We start from the raw sequence: 20043 nt of genomic DNA, 5'->3' as shown, positions 1-20043 counted from the left end.
TTAACCTGTGTCACATTCCAAGAGAAGAAGCCATGTCAGGGGCTGGTTGCATCAGCTGCACGTAGGTTCCCTAGTTATGGCCGAAGTCGCCACAATCCCATTTCAGGCATTGCTAAAATTACAAGCGGTACCACTACAGAAATCTGTCCAAACGTAACCTTAAGTAAACGCTAAACATATTAAGCAAGCAATAAAGCAGGTGCAAATGATACAAGTCACACAAATGCACTCACTAACAATAAAGAATCTAGTTTTCTGCACGCAGCATTTTTTTTTTCTTTAGCAGTTCCCTGCTGTTTTGCAACTTGAAGAGCCACAGCCATGATTTTGAATGTTTCTGTCCATTGTCTACACATTGCACAAACACTTTGGGCTATTTTCAACTATTTAGTGTGTCATTCCTTTTTTGTTGGCATTAGATTCCATGGAATGTGAAAAATAATACGCTGAGACTCGCCTTAGGTACTGTACCTAATCTGGTTAATTGTGTCAGTGCAGTAGCTACACTATAGTGTGATGAAAATACGGCTTAAAGCAAGGACAAAATTCGATGTGTTCAGTGTGAAACAGTTCCGAGTCTCAGCTAATGCATTTTTGTGCTATAGTCCATTAAAAAAAAACAGGTAAAAAAAAACCCCAATAGAATTTCCAAAAACAAAATGATGTGCTTTAGAAAATGATTAGCCTTAAAAATGACTGGTAGAAAGTGGACTAAAACATTCAAATACTAGCATTTTCCTTTAAAAGTCAAATGAGAATCGGCCATGTTTTATGCCAATCTAGTCCCAAAACCATCCAGTATATTGCTATTACTTATTTGCTACTCATTCTAACTTTTAATAATATCAAAAGATCTCACCTTTGAACTCACGTCTTAATACCTACTCTATCATTGAATTTAGCGACATGCTAATTGCAAAGGAATTAGCAGTTATGAGGCCACCACTTTATACCCTAACCTGGGAACAAACTTGCGCATAGTTGGTGCAACCCAGTCCAGGTCCTCAGCCTCCACAATGTGCTATGTTACACTGAAACAGAGCTCTTTATTGAGCGTGGTCTAACTTCTTTCAGGCACCTTGTAGTCTCAAAGGTGCTAATCCTATGTTACGCATACTATATGCTGTTGTCTTTGCTCATTTTATTATATTTTTTACGTATTTATTTTTTATAAAAGCCCACATTTTTAGATTTTCTACAACGCCTCCATAATTCTGAAGACAATAGCCCCGTTTATTATTTTTTTTAATTTTAAAGTTATTTCTTTTACTTTTTACTTACCCTTGAACTAGTCAAAAAGGAGGAGGGCCAGAGATGTCATCACAGGCAGCCTCAGTGGACAATGGTCGTTACAAATAGTACACCTTTTTTGGGTGCTATTTTTGTTGTTGTTATACAAACTGGGGGTGGGGGAAGGGGTTGGGGAAGTGGGGGTGGGCAGCAAATCACAAAGGCTAATCTAAGACAATAAATCATTTTCTGGTGTAATTTGGTCCATTCTTTCGATAAAGAGCATTTGTTTAACAAGTTCGCATGACGTTTGGGGCCAGGCCTGGTCTAATGAGGATTTGGCCACTATACAATGTCTATGCAAATATGGCGCAAGGAGGCTCCCTTGGTTCTACAATATGCATTTGGCTTATTTTTCTGGCTCTGAAATTGGGTAGTTTGTTAATAGCTTTGCTGTCATATCACCACTTCTCTAGTCATCACCGCTTTCATCTTTTCCTTTCTCCTTCTTATCTTTCTTGTCCTTCTTCTTCTTTTTCTTCTTCTTGGCGTCCTCCTTCTTGCCAAAGCTTATGAATTCACCCTTGTCATCCACAGGACCTGGGTCGTGGCGGATAGAGATGATGGCTGGAGATCCAGGAATGATGAAGGCTTCAGGTGGAATCTCTCCTGGTTTCAGGGGCTGAGGAAGGCCATAGCCTTGTCCAGCGCCGTATCTGAAGTGCCAGCTGTTGCTGTTAACTCCAGCGCCCACTGGAGGTGATAGCTCTCCACCACCTTCTCCATCTACACACACGTGATTAAAAAATGGAAAAGAACAAAAAGGAAAAAGAAAAACAATGAAAAGAGAATAATTCATTACATTTTATTTATTTGTTAAAGGAACTGTTTAAAATTTTAGGGAATCGATATACTTAGCATTCTAGCTGAGAGATTCTGATTAAAAAAAGGAAAAAAATATTAACTTTTTAAAAACATCACATTACCTGGTACCCAGTTGCACCATAGAGATGCTGGTAAGCAGACTTAAATACCTTTAATGAGAGTTAGGCTAAAGCTATCCATTTGTTTCTAAAGCTTCCAAGCTAAACTATCCCAAAAGCCAAATAATGAAAAACTCAGCTAAATAAAATAAATGCAATATCACAGACCAAAATAATTTGGAAATCTTAAAGTAAGAGCAAAGTTAAATTGAAATGACAAAAAAGGAGAAAAGAGCTGAAATCAAAGCTATATAAGATATATTAAGGAAGTAAAATCTCAAATGAAAGCATCAATTGTCGAAAGAAGTGGTAAAGATGTGTAACTTGACTGATTTTGACTGATATCAATTTTCCATTAATCTTTTATCAATGAGGTGCATTTTGTTGGTACATTTACACATACGCGTTGTATACTCTTTCAATGCGGCCTTAACACGCAGCGATATTTTGATCGTTTTGCTTGTAAGTGGTAGAAGCATGATATGATACATTTGGCATTACAGGGTTAAATGTTGGCCTGACAATAGCCAAGATTCATATACTTTAAGGAGAGCAATGCAACCCAGTTCACTGAAGGGGACTGGAGGGGACTAACCTTTAAACCACAGGGATGTTTAACTTGGCAGTGCGATTTGTATTTGGATGATGGCTGCAGCATAATCCTACTCTCATTGGAAGCCAGAGACAAGGATTCAACAGTGCATGGATGTGAAAGATTAAGAAACCCAGATTGCAAATTGACAAAAAAATAAAAAATGAAGAAGGGATCTATAGCCTATATTGAATAATTATTTTGAAACGTGAGAAAAGGACCCATCTATTGAGGTCAAAGGGTCATACATTTCGTAATGCAAAAAGAAAGCGGATGCTAGATGAGATGAAGCCGGAGAGAGAAGGGAGAGAGAGCGTGAATGAGAGAGAGCCAGTAAGAAAGATGGGGGTGGGCGGGTTTTGCAGACACGGCGCTCTCAGGCTCACACCAGTTCCCTCTGCGCTGACCTACTTTCAGCCTGGATAATATTTAGATCAAAAACGGGCCCCTACAAAAAGATTCTGTTTGATTTTTCTTTGTAGGCTATTTATGACATTGCTGGAGTGCTGAAATGATTTCAACCACTGCCCCACTGGGAAGTACACTATTTTGAAAATGTGCGCTCTTCAGACGCACAGTGTCCCACAAAGTCCCCACAACGAGTCCATTGAGTATAAAAATATATAACACGTACAGGCTACAATGACAGCAGATGTAATGGTCTCTACTGAACTGGTCAGTCAGTCGCTCTGCATTATTGTGCTGTTTAACCTCAGTGAGCATATAAAGTGTATAGGCATTCTTCATATATGATTTATCATTGACTCATTGCAAGTACATTAGATATTAAATAAAGAAACTACAATGCCAGAAAGGGTCATTGATTTTAATATAGAAGGAGTAGTCAGATAAGAGAGAAATAAATTATTAGTTCGAATTAGTTTCTGCTTGCAGAAGTGATCATTTAATTATTACACATGTTTAACATTTTATAATTAGCACATAGAAGACAAGGTGATGGGAAAAAAAGCCAAAATAAAACAGAAACAATGGGGTATAGCCAGGGGTCAAATTGGGATTTGGCAGATGGGGGAACTGGAAGCTTGGGTGTCGCAGTGCAACGTGGGGGAAAGAATTACTTCGAAATAAGTCAAATAATAATTTGTTTAGCAAGCTCAGTAGAATTTTCTTTGCATGTAGACTGCGATCAGCTGACCTGTGCTGCTAGTCCAATATTCACTGCTTTAGCCAAACGAATTCAGCAAGATTTAAGGTGATATTTAATGGGGTAATGAGGAATTATAAAAGGTAGATTCAGTGAGTGAATCTAATCGGCATCATCATCTTAAATATACATTTCTGTGTGCTACCCTTATTGTAGTATAAGCTAGTAATAGTACCCTAGACGTAACCAGCCCAGCATAGTGCATCACTATATCAACTATATGTTTTACCGATGTTTAAAATGAATGAGGGTATAACATGTAAGATTCAAGTTTCTAGTCTATAAAATTTAACTTGCTGAGCAGTCCTTTGAAAATGATCTCCTTTCCTCTCTTTCTTACATGTTTCTCCATCTCTGACAGTGTCACACATTAACGTTTTATTTTCTCTCCGTGGGAAATACCGCAATTATCTGATGGATGCATTTTGTGACAAACTGTGCAGAAAGCGTTTGTTTGTTTGCTGATATTTGTTGAGCTGTTTGAAAAGATACATTCGAGTTTATGCTCCCTCCTGCTCAGCAGCTAGTTAAGCACTTCTACCAACTTTACGTCTGCGCCGTGAACGCATCACAGGGAAGAGAAAGGAAAAATGGGATGTGTTGAAAGTGTAAGCGCGCTGTGGGATGTCATTATTTTCTTACCAGTGAGCAAATACCTCCAGGCTGTCACTGAAAGCAATGCTAGTCTGCAGCGCATGAAAATGAACTCATTCAAAAGTAATAAGCATTAACCTGCCTATCAGATTTTATAAGTCGCCAACTGTGGGAGCTGGACTGCTGTTCTAGATCCTTCCAGGCCACATTAACACCTGGGTATTGCTACTGAAGGCATGCAGAGTAATCTGGTTGACCTTTTTTCTTAAAATTCACACAACTTTCTGCATTTTTTTTGTTTCTTTGCTTAAATAACCAGCTTCTTAGTAATTATTTAGTGTCAGATGCTATTATCTCACATTAACATTAGTGGACTTACTACTAATAAACTCTAATGCCAGTCGTTTTAGGATTAGGATTATACCATTTGACAGTCTGTTAGCATATGTTTAATCTGTGCTCAACAAAGTCCGATTTAACTGATTCCATTGCTAAAGTGAGAAAGTCCACTTCTCATGTGGAGAAGAAAGAACTTTAAGTAATAAAATATGAAAAGATAGCTGCTCAGATGCACGAAAAACTGCGGAAGAAAATATAGTGCACTTTACTGCTCTATACATAGTATACAGTTCATTTTTATGTAACAGACACACCATTTCCTGTTACCTGATAAGTCCTCTTAAAGGAAGGTGATTTTTTTGCTTAAATTTTGGGAGTTCTAAGTAATATTGTCTTATCTGATAGTTAAATGTTCACAAAGGGTCTTTCCACATTTTACATTTCATTTTTACAGGTTAATGTATGTAAACATGCAATGTGAAAACACAGTATTAAAATTAATTTGGGGCAAGTTATAGCCTGCAGTTTACTTTTCACCATAAAATTACACGTGACACAGTAGTTTGGACAGTAGTGGTGACACAGTAGTTGAGAACAAGCCATTCAAAGGTCATTAAAATTTCAACCTCGTGTATTATGTATAATGTAGTCGGTGTAATTCGATGATTACCATACGAGTTAGAAACATTTTGTGTACTTTAAGTTTGTATTCTGGTGGTGAAAGGTCAAATTAGGAGTTCATCTTCATGGAATATCAAGTTTATTTAAATACATTTCAGGTGCCAAGGAAAATCCTGAAGTTCACCTATAGACTGTATATAAAAGAGACTTATCCATGTGATATGTGATGTCACACTGTTTGTGAATTCCTGTTCTGAAGGCCTGGGGTCCGTTCTTCGTACCTCGCTAAGTAGGTTAGCTGGATTTGATTGTTGACGATTTCGCCTGATCTTGGATCGTTCGGTTCCCCGAAGCTCATCCGGGACTTGCTGTCATAGCAACAGAGCCGTAAGCGTAAACCTGCTCGGGAGCAGGTTTACTTTATGTAAACAGGATTAGATCGCGGCCACGCAGGTATGTCCGCTTCATTTATACGAAAGCAACAGCGATATTTTACCACTGTTTCACCATAAATAAATATTATCAATGTAACTAAAGACAATGCAGCACCTGATCCATTTATTGATTTCACACAGATACATACAGGTCATTTCCTAAAAAAGGAAAATGTACTATTAACATTCTATCACATGTATGTGATTGTTACAGATGTAATTCATATTTCAGAGTAGTAATTGCAAATTACTTTGTGTAATCAAGATGAGAGACCACGGCTATAAAAGCGAAGGTGGATTTGGGAAGTCTGTCGCAGCCATGTCCTGTCCGTATACGCGAGCAGCCCATTGCAGAAGGTGCAAGATTGATAAGGAGAGTTTTCAGAATCCAGCGTATATTGCGGGACAGACAGGATCCTTTAGCTCAGCGCGACAGTGTGCTCATAGAGAGATATCGATTTTCCCGTGAGGGTATTATTTACTTAACCAACTTGTTGACGAGGGGGTGCAGGACCACCACCTGTCTTTTTTTTGCTCTGCCCTTTTCTTGGTTGCTGTTATAAACAAACAGATTATTCCAGGGTCTCTTTCCAAGAGACGAAAAGCAATATAAGTGATAAATATTACCATTCTGTAGAATATTCTTATATTTCACTTTTACTTGTTCCCATGTTCAAGTGGGTCCTGTTGTGGCTCTAATGTGAAAGGGGATATAATATAACATATTATAATATAATGTAATATAATATTGGATAATATAGTGTAATATAATAAATCTACCCTACCGCCTACTGGTGTTGGCCAGAGGGGCCGATGGCGCGATATGGCAGCCTGGCTTCTGTCAGTCTGCCCCAGGGCAGCTGTGGCTACAACTGTAGCTGCCTCCACCAGTGTGTGAATGTGAGAATGACTGAATAGTGGCATTGTAAAGCGCTTTGGGTGCCTTGAAAAGCGCTATATCAATCCACTCCATTATTATTGTTATTATTAAATTACTTACTAGTTTAATTTGTCAGCAACTTTCTGCCAGCCCTCGCTCCTTGCTTTTGCAGCCTTTGCAGTGTTCCCTTGCGTTCTGATTAAACTCTGAAACTCCTGAAATCCCTCACTCAAGAGTTCTTGCTCTGCTGCCGAAAAATACCGAGCCGAGCGCGCTCCGTCGACATTTTCGCCGACCAATCAGAGGGTTGCCGATCAATGTTTCCACTATCGATGCGTAGCCCCTTTTACGACACCCAGTGATGTCACATTACTGCGTCCAGCTGTACTAATCGTCAACAGCAGGTGTGTTCGGGGAACCGGAATAGCGAGCTCACGGTTAGCGCGATGGTTTGGTCTTGGATGTGTCATTTGATCTTGGATGTAGTGAGCGACGTACGAAGAACGGGCCCCTGATGCCTGCATGGCTTGTGTTCTTTTGTGTGTGTGTGTGGTGGTGGTGGTGGGGTTTGAACAAGCAGTGAGCATATTTGGATCAATGGATATAAAGATATCAGTTGTCAAATATCAAAACTCAAGCAGAAACTCTTAGAAGGTCTATACCTCACAGCAAACCATACTATTTGTTAGATAACTACACTAAAAATACTCCAGAAGGTACCAGAGAGACTTCCAGTTAAGTGACTCAAATTAGCTGAGGTAAAGCTTAGCGTCTACCTATCAGTCAAAGGGGCCATGGGCCTAATAATACATAGTGTTAAGCCTTTAAGCAATTTAAACAGGTGATCTCAATATATTAAAACTCACTCTAGAGTTCCCATAAAGGCCAAATAATTTCTGGTCTCCATAGAGGCTGTAAAAACATTTATTTCTGCTGTCTGGCAATTTACCATTGGGAGGGAGGGATTGGCTTAACCTTTGAGCCAGCGCTGCTTAATTTTTCATCCTGAAATGTTGCTACTTGCGTTGGTGGAAACATCTGGATCTATAATCTGTAGTAAATAAATGTTTGGATGATCTTTAGATTTTCTACAATTTTAATTTTGATTTGTAACCATGTTACCATTACCTGCTTAGAGTACCAAATGTGTGTGGATATAGTATACACAGAGCAGAGGTCAAAAAGTTTGTATTTCTCTGCATGATGTACAGAGAAGTACAATATCCACTGACACAGCATACTGAAACAAATGGGTATCGCGTTAGTGTCTTGGAACATTCTAGGGCTTCATGCACTGCTTGAAAAAAATCCAGACCTCTGGCATTGTTAATTTAAAAAACAACCCACGTTTTAATTCAGACATTTCCTGTTTAGGTGTATATAAGCTCTTCATGTCACAGAGTGCAAAATTTTAAAGAGCTTTGCTGCCTTTGTGCTGCTGTTTATCTAACATGCTCCAGCCAGTGTTTCTTTTTAACAGCCTATACTTCACAGCAAATGGATTACACTGTAACTGCTAGTGAGCAGGGAAGTATAGCGAGGAGCATGTAGTGGCACCTGATGTGAAAATATAAGGGTGTCGGAAGCCTCATTTGGTGTAACCTACATTTAAAATAGGCTACTCCGAGACACGGTTCCATCTGAAATGAATCCCTCTGATGGTTTGTGGCACACTGACATGCGACAGTCACAGTGCTCGTACATATATGTGACATGTACCACATGTATTCTGCATAGGAAGCATAAACTTTGCTTTTCCACCTGATATCCTCTAAAATGCCTTTTCTTTCTTTCTTAAAACCATGATTTTGCCAAGTCCCCTTCCCCTTTACTCCTCTGTTTTTTTGTCTCTAAATATTCCATTCAGAGATATGACCGGTTGCTATGGAAACTGCCTTCGCCCACTCCCTGCTGATGGAGGGTGCGGCTGCTGCAGCAATCTCTCAGTTAGACAGTGTTGCCAGGCAACAGGTCACATGGTGTTCCCTAGCAACACCACTACTGCAGGAACCTGCCAATCCTCTTAACCTTTCTCTCTCTGTTTCTCCATCCCCCCACACCTCGCTTTTTTTCCCTCCATCCCCCTGTACGTCTCTTCTGTTCATCTTCTAATCACAGTTTCTTTAAATGTTGCCACATCTTTCTTTTTTTTACGGCACTTTCTTGTTTGTGATAACAGCACATCTCCCCCTCTGGCATCACACAAATGTCTCCTCATCTGCACCAAGGGTCACTTACATAAACACAGTTTTGAAGGTGCCACATTTAGATGCATCACAGCATGTCGGAAGACTTCATTGTGATAAATCGCAGCAAAGATTTCTGGCACAACTTCACCTATTTCCAAGGTGCATGGAGAGGATGAAAGAATTCACAATGCAGGAACTCCAGCAACACTTGATGGAAGATGAAGAACTTTAATAATTGGCCAATTATTAATAATTGGTCAATTATTAAAGGCTTCATTGTGATAACAGTTTGCTACAGATGTGAAAATGTGTCACAATAAAGGATGACGTGTAACAGAGAGGATAAACTTGTCTGTGCTATTGCACTAAGCCACTTCTAAAAATGTATTTCCTAATGCATCAGCAACAACTGGAAGGACCGCAGTATGCTGAGCACTCCGCTTAAAGATAATATTTGAGACAATATTTGAGTCTTTATAGGGGCGGAGTTGGCCAGATGGTTTCCATCTGCTGTAAGTAAAAAAATTGCAAATTTTTTGCTGCACTCTGGCAGAGGGGAATACACTAGAACTGGGAAATGATGCAGCTGGTATCTCAAACAATTTCCCAACTTCCTTTTATACAGAGAGAAAAAAAATCTTTATTTATTCATGTTTACTGACAGGCAGTAAATTCATACTCTGTCCCTGGTTTGCCAAGTGATTTACTGTGATGCTACTCTTCACCCTCAAGTGTCTACGTATGTCCTAATTCCTGAAGCCAGACAGAAAATCAATGAATGGAAGCGGGGGTGGAAGAATAGGGGGACGGTTCACAGTGCTGAAACATGGTTTTGAAATCTTGCTTACCAAAGTCTTCCAGCCTCTGTGCCCTTGTAAAGTTCCACACACAAACTTTTAAGCATTAGCTCTAAGACACACTTTCTGTAAAGCACAGGTCTATGAGTCCAGCTTTCTTTACACATCAGTTGTGTTGCAACATTTTTCAGCACTGTCACCCACTCACTAACTCATTCTTATAAGAGACAGCTGCCTTTTCTGATTTCTAGCTCTTGCTTGCTGCTGTTGTGGAAAGTGACAATATTCTAGGTATGAAAGTGCTCTGCATAAGGGTCCAACGGCTCTGGTGGCTATCTGACTATGCATGTTGCTTGGCCTATGGAACTCTGCATACATGCTAATTTGTTTGTTTGCTGACAGTTACATGATGAGACAAATGTCAATTACTTATTTATGGTAAATATTAATGGTGGATAAAAAGTTATAGATTAGGGTGCTGGTTTAGCTGAGTGGGTGAGCAGGTGACTGGTTCACCTGCTCAAGTCTGACCCGTGGCCTTTTGCTGCATGTCTTCCCCTCTCTCTCTCTCTCCCCGCTTTCCTGTCTATCTACACTGTCTCTATCCAATAAAGGTTAAAAGGCCAAAAAAATGATCTTACAAAAAAAGTTGCAGGTAGAGATTGAACACGGGTTCTTCTTCAAAAGAGGAACCTGTCAAAATTAGGAAAAAAATCTTTAAGATTTTGGCATAAGGTGTTAACCTTGGCAGTGGGCTTCACTGTTCAGCTGCCCTTCAAGTTATATCATGATGTAAGGACAAAAACAGCTTCTCATCCATCAAAAAGTAGAACTTTTTCCTTTGCTTTATTTTATTGTTTTGTATTTTATTTTATTTCATTTCATTTTATTTTGTTTTATTGTGTTTTGGATTTTTAGTCTACTTTTTCTTGGGACACTTTTTTCTAATGTACAGTACTTTGGTCAACACTGTTGTTTTAAATGTGTTATATAAATCAACTTGACCTTGACCTAGATGGTTTAACCCAAATTATATTTTGGGCATCTGAACTATTTCTAGCTAAATATTCTGAACTACATCTAACTAACACAAAATCAGTTTAAAAAAATCTTCATCCTGTATCCTGATTCCTACATTTCCACTCACCTGCAGCACTAGATACAGTGGGCCAGTTCTGAACCAGCATGCCCTGGGCTCCCTGCATCACAGAGGACTCCTCCATGTGGACGGAACTGAAAGGCAATCACATTTAGTCAGTGAAAAATTTGCAAACATTCAAATATTTAAAAATAGGACACATTTTCCTTAACATTCGGAGATTTTGTTATGAAATTCAAATGATTGTTGGTGCAGACCCTGGAATCCATCCACAACTGAGCAATTTAAAATAATAGTCTAATAAGATGACATTTCTGTTTAATATAAGGCAAATTAAGTGGTATTCAAATAGCTTAAAAACTTTCAAACAGCAATACTGATTATTTTAGACATTGACAGTGACTTTCTGGCTCTCCAGAAAGAGAAATTGTGGATACATTCATGTGGTCTTGTTGTAAGTGGGTACAGCCCCCCACCCCCACTTTAAAAAAACAAAAACCCAAACCCAAACCCAAACCATCCCACCCTTCAGGCTGAATACCTGTGCTTTGCCTCATATGACAGAATATCTAAAGACTCAGGGCTTTTGTAATGCATTTAAATTGGTCTAGGAATAGCTATGAAGAAAGACGGAGCACATAAAAGAATGAGCGACTTTTCACAGAATAGAAATATGCATACTGACGACTACTGTAGGACTACATGAAGTGCTCTTTAAACTTTGCTGCTTATAATGGAAACTGAAAATAGCTGTTCTGTCCCAGATAACCAGCTGTTTTATGTGGTTGTGTTTGTGGTTGAAGTTGACCAGGATTAAGAACCGCTAAAACAGTGCGCACCAGTATACACTATAACTACACTAAAATACTATAACTATGGCCAAACACCTTGCTACATGAAAACAGTGCCACTTGCAAAGAATAACAAAGGTGCACTGCAAGTCTTCATTTTCATTCATTTTGGAGCTTCCATGTAAAATATGACTTGACGGATTTCTGCACTTGTAATCGTTCCATAGCTTTTGAAATTTATAAGCATAATGAACTATCCTGATCCATGCTCAGTGTTTTGAATAGTAATTGAATATGTCTAAATGACTTTGATATCACAATAGAATAATGCATAAAATGCATATGTTTCATTGTGTGCCTTTAAAAAAAAGTAATTCAACACTTTAAGTGACAAATACTTTCATATTCACTTTGAAATAATAGCATAATGTAGGTTAATGTAGTTGTTACATGTTTATACAAATACATAAGAATACTACTGATGGCAATAGTATATATAGAGCTTTTCAAATGTAGAGCTTTTTAAAAAGATCAGTTAAACCAGTGAAAAAGTCATTTAACAGTCTATCAAATTTTTTACTAATTACAGATTTAGTACAGTGTGAGACTTTGTTTTGCCATCATTTTTGGGTGTGCTAGCTTTTCATCTTCCCTGTGATCTTTGTTTCACCTTGTGTGTGTTAGCAGGGGCTGAGCTATAAGAAGCACAGTAGGGGAGAAACAGGTGAAGTGAAGACAGCAAAACTATTTAAGTTAAAGAGCACTTGGTACTTTTCTACGAGTGCAATAAGCCTACCAACAAATGTTAATCCGTTTGCATCCAAGGATGAACAGATGTCGATCCCAGATGTCTGAAAATCAGGCCAAAAATATCAGCATTTTCTAAATCAGCCAACCTGATTCTGCCAGCAGTAACAAGGTTGCTAGAAGTTCTCCTTCTGATGATAGGAAAGCTAGTTCTGGCCAGTGCCCTAGCAACCCCCAAACAAGAGGAAGAGATCTGGCTTTCACCTACACTGGCTGCTAGAGAGAAAGACTAACAAGGGTACAATTAGGTGCAAAAATAGGAATTTAACTCAGTTCTGAGAAAGAAAAACAATTATTTTAGTTTGTCCAATTTTCTGAGTGACTGAGCAAACCTGCCCCTTTCCATCCTGGTCTCCAGTTTTTAAGCTAAGGGAAGCCAACTGACAGCTTGCTTTATAGCGTTATCTTTACCACGCTGACACCGTGGTGTGAAAACAATCACATTTGAGGAAATGCATTTGGCAGAAAGTCCAAATATTTGACTAAATATGAGTGTATGAGCTTATATAAAACTGACACACCCACCCTAGCAAAAAATCTTTTCCCTCATCCATTTGTTATACATATATAGTTAATTGTTGTTGACTAGGTTTTTCTGCAGCACATTAATACTATCATCTGCAACCTGCATTATCTTGATTTCCCCATGAAGAAAAAATGACCAGGTGTATTCTAAGCAGTTTGATGTATACGAATATGACACAGAAAGTACTGATGTACTGCACTTCTGTCTACACTCAGAATATGGGTCAACAGTGCTGGTGTTACATGCTGTTACATTACAGCACGCCTGTGTTGTGGCTAAGTGTTGATGTGAGCCATCTCTGTGTCTCTGTGTGTTTTACAGTCACTGTCATTTAAGAAGTGGCAGCGGCAAATTGCAGTGATGATTTATCTGAATCCATGTCATGTAACAGTGACTTGATGACAGAGTGCACATGATCCATACAAATTAACACTAATATCCAATTAAATCAACTTAGACTAAGAAGATGACTTCACAAATGAGCGGTAAGCACTGGTACCATGAAATTTGGGAGAGTTTTGCAGAAAGCATAGGCGTGTGAATAGTAAACACATTAATTCCTGATGTCCCTGCTGTTTTTAGATCAACTTATGGGGAAATAAATGACATTTTCTGACATAATCATGGGAAAACTGTTAAGTTTTGTTTTTGGGTAGAATTTTTTCTAATCGTTGGTGCTTTTTTCTATGATCTGCTTCATTTCAGTATTCTCTGATTTGCAGCTAATGACACTGCTTAAAGTGTAGTGCTTCATTAATTAGATATATGTAGGTGGGAATACTCGAATATTCATGAAAGAGCAAGCACACTAAAATCACAGCAATCTATTGTTGACACAATACCTAGGAGAGGTTTCAAGCCCAAATCTTAGAAATCATGATTTTAGGAGAGGATAATCATGGCTAGAGTACTACAGTGTTTGTAGACTTAAAACAATTCAAATGTTTTAGTTTAATATGTCTTTGGAGGTGTTGTTTTGTGTGGATTTGGTCTAACAATAAGAAGTGGAAAAACTTAGAGATGTAAAAAAACATCATCTTTGCACAATAATATGTGATACACAGAGAAATGCAAACGCATGCATGGGGTGGTGGTGAGGGGCAGTTGTACATGCAGACACTGAAGCACATGTGCATGTGATAATCTAGGAAATGTCATCATCTGCCTGTTTGTCCTTCATGCTTCCAGCTTAAAGACTGCAAGTGAGGGAGTGATGCTCAGAATGTAGATGACCTATATAGTATTTCACTGCAGAGGACCAAGGCTATGAATCCAGTGACCGAACCGCAAAGGCCTTTTCCCAAAGGGAGAGGTTGAGGTTAAAGGTTCAAACAAATGCTTAGGCGCCACTCACAGTCATTTCTGAAAAGCTACAGCATTAGTGTTGCAGTAGCTTTTTGAATCATTTCCATAGAGGTGTAGGGATAAATGTAACTGTAACATGTGAATAAATCATTTGCTTGGGGAATCGTATATGCTATAGTTGCAAGAGCAAAATGAGGGGTCTCTCTAATGGTGCAGACTAGATGGCGGCAGGATGAGTAGAGTGGAAAGGTGGAACCTTTTTTGAGATGATAAAAAGTTGCACAAGACTTTAACGTGGAAAATGCTTACCTCTGCACCCCTGCCCTCAAAGATGCAGAATATCTCCAGTCAGCATTCGGGGCTTTGGGCTGAGCGAGCAAGAGGGAGAGAGAGAGGTTGCGAGAGAAAAGAAAATGAAGGAGAGAGAGGTAGAGACAGAGAGGGAGGATGAAGAGAGTAAGTTTAGCTTGATCTCATACTGTGCAGAGCCATGGCCTCATCAATTAATCATGATACGCATCCCAGCTCTGGACGTGATAGGAACACTGCAGTTGTGTCACTGATTACAAGCACAAACACACACACTTATGCACGCACGCACGCACGCGCGCGCACACACAAACACACAAACACACACACACGAAAGGACTTTAATAAGGACAATGACTGCAAGCCATATTGACAGCTTCTGGACAGTCTCTCATTCCACTGTTCTGTAAATGTGTGAGCTGGGAGAGTAATGCCCTTTAAAGGAATACTATGATGACAGTACAGACTGATGCGTATGTGTTTGTGTGTCACTGGAGTAAATCTGTCTGCTCCTGATGAACCTAGCTGAGTGCTTCAAATTCCCAGCAGCCCTCTGGTAAATAATTGCCTTTAAACTCCAATAAAAAAGAGAGACCAGCCACATCCACTATCTCTGGCCTGCATTGGTCCTTGCTATATTAAGATACGGCTATCTCAGCTATCAACACATAGTATTTATAAAAGTATTTCCTCTTTACTTGTGTTCCTTTTCTGAATATCTCATCTAAAACATTAAATTATCATTAATCAATGGTAACTGTATGGACACATTTTAATAGTACATAGCACATTCTATACTTGCACTGAAAACCTGATAAACAAAATTCCACATGAGCACAGAAATTTAAAAAGTATTGGTGAAGTTCAGATCTGGGGCTTGAGGCTATTCACCATTGAAAGCCTGCTAGGACTCCCAGAAATAAGTGGAAGTCCCAATATGACTTTGGTCATTGTAGATTTCACTGATGATTCTACATTTAAGTTCAAAGAACGTCCCCCTCTTTGCAATATAAATGGCATAGAGGGGCAAGTCATTGTTTTAATGAGCTAAAGCGCTATATAAATACAGGCCATTTACCATTTACAAGTTAATGCTTCACAGCCATTAATTATGCCGGACTCTTTCATAATCATGTTCTTCATGAGTAGGCACATGCACAACGCTGAATTTAAAAAAAAGCTGTGTTTAAGAAACAAACCTGCGCTGGCAGCAGCAAGTGTCCCAGATAAAGAAAGCACATCATGTTCCTTAGTTCATATCAGGGGGGAGTATTTTTTGCTGGTAGACCCAGCCCATTTGAGTAAATTTAATTTGCAAGGCTGATGAACACAGTGTGGAGGTTAATTTCATTTACACTGCTACACTTGTCTTGATCAGATTTATTTTTAAAATAACTAATTTACCAGAGACTGCCACCTGCTAATTAAGACAGGGAACTCGTGGAAAATCCAAACCTTCAACATCATATAAATTAAAAAACAACAACAACAAAAAAGCAAAAAACTAAAAATAACTGAAAAAATGAATATTTGCATCATCAGCAAGCATTAGTGATAAAAGCAGAATGTGTCACCCCAAACTTTTTTGCAAGAGTCATTTAAGACATAATCTAAATGACTTTAGAATAACTTTAAAATAAACACAAATGGAAATAATGTGCTCAGGAAATCACATAAGCCAAACCCTTGATTTTAATATTGCCAGTTAAAAAGCTCTATTATTAAATGAGGTTAACTCATTAATGATTCTCTCTTTTTTTTAAAAAAATCACCCAGAAGTCATAAATGCAATACAGCCATAAAAATAAACCTCAAAACTAACCATAATCAGAAATCAAGTCAGGAAACCCCAACTGCTCCTATGTCACTGCCTTACTCAACACAACAAAAACACAGACAAATCAAAACTGCATGCAAAGAGGGTGACCAAGTAGTAGGAATGATACATGACCTGTTCCTGGTGTAGACGTGATGACAATCTCAAGGTGAAACACAAATCTCTGAATCATCAGAAATAACATAGGACCCTTGAAAAGCATCACAACTGACACTAATTCGGTGTGAGTGCTGAGCTAGGCTACACTGAGTGAGTTTGCAGTGCAAGTGGGAACTAAACAAAGAGACTGAAGCTTGCAGGGATTCAGTTCAGGAGAGGGTAAAAACCTGATGTGCAACATGTCATCTCCCTGCAGCAACAAAGTGACAGTGACAGAGAATATGGTAACACTGCACACTGGCACCATATTGGAATGAAAAGTCCGGTTTGGTATGTTTAAAAGTGCCTAATACTGCTTACACCTTGGTCAAATTCAAGACACTTTTTAAAACTTGAAGGTTCCTGACCTTCCGGCTATGCGAACAAAAGGTAAAAATAAAAAATTCATGACCCACCTCTGGGCAGATTTGGAGGGAGGCATCGGGCATGCTGAGTCTGCGTACAAATCCACTTCCACTGGTGAAAAAGCGGTCGGCACCGCTGCCCCAGGTGCCGCTGATGGGTCGTCCTGTGTTGTAGAACATGAAAGTGTCACTGCCAGACGTGGCAGTCAGGCAGGTCTTGTAGCAGTAAGTCTTCGTTAGGGAGCCATTCCCACGTACTTCGATGTAGTGAGGCTCCACTTTAAGGTCTCTCCGAAGCACCACATTGTTATTAGGCTGGCCTGGAGCTCCACTGCTGCCACCTCCGCCAGCACTCACGCTGCTGTTCCCACCATCTGGAGGGGGTTTCTGTGACACACAGCATGGGGAACAGGACCCAGGCTGGGTGCAGTAGGCGTGGCAGCGGACAATAGCCAGCACCACCACAGTGACCAGGAAAACAAAGGTCGTGGCACTCAAAGCCACGGTCAAGTAGACGGTCACTTTGGACAAAGGGATTGGGCCTTGAGGTCGCATAATCCTCTTGGGATCAGACACCACTTTTGGTGGCACCTCCATGACTGCCACGTTAATAGTAGCAGTGGAGGAAAGAGCAGGCTGGCCATGATCCTTTACAAGAACAGTTAGAGTGAAGGAGGTGGAGTTGTCTTCCAAGATCCTCCGAGTGGTCCTGATCTCTCCGTTGTGTTCATGCACCTTGAACAAGTCCGGGTCAGTGGCTGTCTCCAGCACATATCCCAGCCAAGCATTTGGACCAGCGTCTGCATCGTATGCCACCACTTTGGTCACCAGGACACCAGGTTCGGCATTCTTTTGTACCGTCTCCAAGGAGCGCGTGCCATTGCCAGGGGGGTTGACTATCAGTGGTGCATGGTCATTCTGATCCATTATATAGATGTAGACTGTGGCGACGCGGCTGAGCGGAGGAATGCCCCCATCTTGGGCTTTGACCTGGAAGTGAAACTCTCTCAGTGACTCATAGTCAAAGGCTCGCAGGGCATAAGCCTCCCCTGTATCGGCCTTCACAGACACATATGAGGTGACAGGAATGCCGTGGTTGTTGTCATTGAGCACTGTGTAGGTGATGCGTGCGTTCTCTTTGATGTCGGCATCTCCAGCTTTCACAGTACACAAAGAGGCCCCGGGGGCATTGTTCTCAGCCACATAGACTGTATATGAGGTCTGTTCAAATCGTGGAGGGTTGTCATTAACATCTGCCACATCCACCTGTATAGTCTTCTGGGAGGATAGGGGAGGATTTCCTCCATCTGTGGCACTCAGAGTGACATTGTAGGCATCAGTGGTCTCACGGTCCAGAAAGGCTGAGGTAACCAGAGTGTAATAGTTTCTGAATGACTTGATCTTGAATGGAAGGCCTGCTGGGATCTCCAAGTTCACCTGCTTGTTAGCTCCAGAGTCTCGATCAGTAACACTAATAAGGGCCACAACTGTGTCTGCACGGGCATCCTCCCTCACGGGGCTCGACAGAGATGACAACACTATCTGAGGGACGTTGTCATTCACATCCACAACCTCTACTACCACCTTACAGTGTGCTGCCACAGCACCGGGGCCCCTGTCCATTGCCTGAATGTACATCTCATAGGAGTTAGTCTCTTCATAATCAACATTGTTTCTCACTCTTATCTCTCCTGTATTAGTGTCCATGCTGAACATCTGCCTCACTCTCTCCGGGGTGTAGCTGCTGAAGGAGTAATAAATCTCCCCATTTGTGCCCTCATCCAGGTCAGTTGCATTCAGTTTGATCACCAGGGTGTCTTTGGGGGAGTTTTCTAACACTTTCACTTTGTACACTGAGCTGTCAAATGAGGGAATATTGTCATTTGAGTCCAGTACCCGGACACTGATTTTAGTCGTCCCCGTTTTTTCCGGCGTCCCACCATCCACAGCACTTAGAATTAATTGATGGTAAGGCGTCTGCTCGCGATCAAGGGGCTTTTTGAGCACAAGCTCGATGTGCTTTGTATTTAGAGAGGGTTTGTTAGAAACCAGCGCGAAATGGTCGTTTGTGCTAAGCTGATACATGCGAACAGAATTTGACCCAGTATCTGGATCTTGAGCGTTTTCAATTGGGTAACGAGACCCCGGTAAAGCAGACTCTATTATTTCCAATTGATACTCGTCTCTGGGGAACTGCGGCGCATTGTCGTTGGCATCTACAATCTCCACCTCGACGTGGTGCACTTCAGTGGGGTTTTCAATCAGCACCTCTAGATTAATGAGGCAGGTGCTGGATAAATCGCACAGTGCCTCCCTGTCAATCCTTTCATTGACAAGCAATTTCCCATTTTTGGGGTTGACAATCACATTGCGTTTGCCGCTGTTGGAGGTTACCTTGATTTTTCGGGTGGCGAGCTTTCGAATATCCAGCCCCAAGTCATGCGCTAGATCACCAACCAGTGCCCCATTTTCTAGTTCTTCTGTAATCGAATATCGTAACTGTCCAAATGAAAGGCCACAAAATAATGAAAATATCACAAAATAAAAAGGCACATTATTCCCTATCCGGTTGCACAGCCCAGCCACAGCCATTGCAAGCTCACAGGATCCGCAGACGGATTAAATGCAGCCTTCCGCCTTTTTAGCTTGCAGTATCTCGCATCCCAGCACCTCATTAAGGTGGGCTAATTGGTGTCCCGGTAAATGAAACAGAAGCGGCTCATCCACTGTGATACCCGGCTGAAGCGAATCCTCTCCAGCGCATCCATATTACCTTTGTCCGTGAGGCGCTTTTTTTGTCTCCAATGCGCGCTGCTGACGGGTGTGTTTCCCTGTCGCTGGAGCCGTCAGATAATCAAGGCAGGCGAAGTTTTACCTTATGGAATCGGAAAAGACTGCTGTCCCTTTCAAAATAAAATTATAAGCGGTCTGTGCCCAAGTTTGCTTGCACTAGAAGAGAAGAAAAAACGATTTAACCAATCCAATGTGTGGGATTATTTTAGGCGCTGAAATAAAAGGAAAAAGGTCACAGCTTGGCGAGGA

General features: G+C 40.5%; 1 protein-coding gene across 2 annotated transcripts; it reads right to left on the bottom strand.

Annotated features, from left to right (window-relative positions):
• Positions 1-1379: 1379 nt before the first annotated feature.
• LOC146660341 (protocadherin alpha-C2-like) lies at positions 1380-19833 on the bottom strand. Of its 2 annotated transcripts, XM_085420156.1 has the most exons (4): positions 17053-19833; positions 14662-14720; positions 10972-11057; positions 1380-2016 (listed from the first exon to the last, which is right to left on the bottom strand). In XM_085420156.1, exons 1-4 carry the CDS (start codon positions 19591-19593, stop codon positions 1703-1705), a joined length of 3000 nt encoding a protein of 999 aa, XP_085276282.1. In that variant the 5' UTR covers positions 19594-19833; the 3' UTR covers positions 1380-1702. The 2 variants fall into 2 exon arrangements, with proteins under 2 accessions (XP_085276282.1, XP_085276283.1); XM_085420157.1 differs by lacking the exon at positions 14662-14720 and having other exon boundaries at positions 1878-2016.
• Between the last annotated feature and the right edge of the window lie 210 nt (positions 19834-20043).

The sequence above is a fragment of the Rhamphochromis longiceps genome, linkage group LG10, assembly GCF_057381845.1.
Source record: "Rhamphochromis longiceps isolate RC_006_pf linkage group LG10, R_longiceps_female_GT1.1, whole genome shotgun sequence".
NCBI classification, from domain to species: domain Eukaryota; kingdom Metazoa; phylum Chordata; class Actinopteri; order Cichliformes; family Cichlidae; genus Rhamphochromis; species Rhamphochromis longiceps.
The sequence above is the reverse complement of the archived record's forward strand: the minus strand, read 5'-3'. Positions and strand labels throughout refer to the sequence as shown.

Coding starts and splice junctions, on each gene's coding strand:
- LOC146660341 (XM_085420156.1), bottom strand. CDS start 19,593: ATGGCTGTGGCTGGGCTGTGCAACCGGATAGGGAATAATGTGCCTTTT. Junction 14,721..17,052: donor CCCTCCAAATCTGCCCAGAG/GTGGGTCATGAA, acceptor TTGCTCGCTCAG/CCCAAAGCCCCGAATGCTGA. Junction 11,058..14,661: donor TTGAGGGCAGGGGTGCAGAG/GTAAGCATTTTC, acceptor ATTGCCTTTCAG/TTCCGTCCACATGGAGGAGT.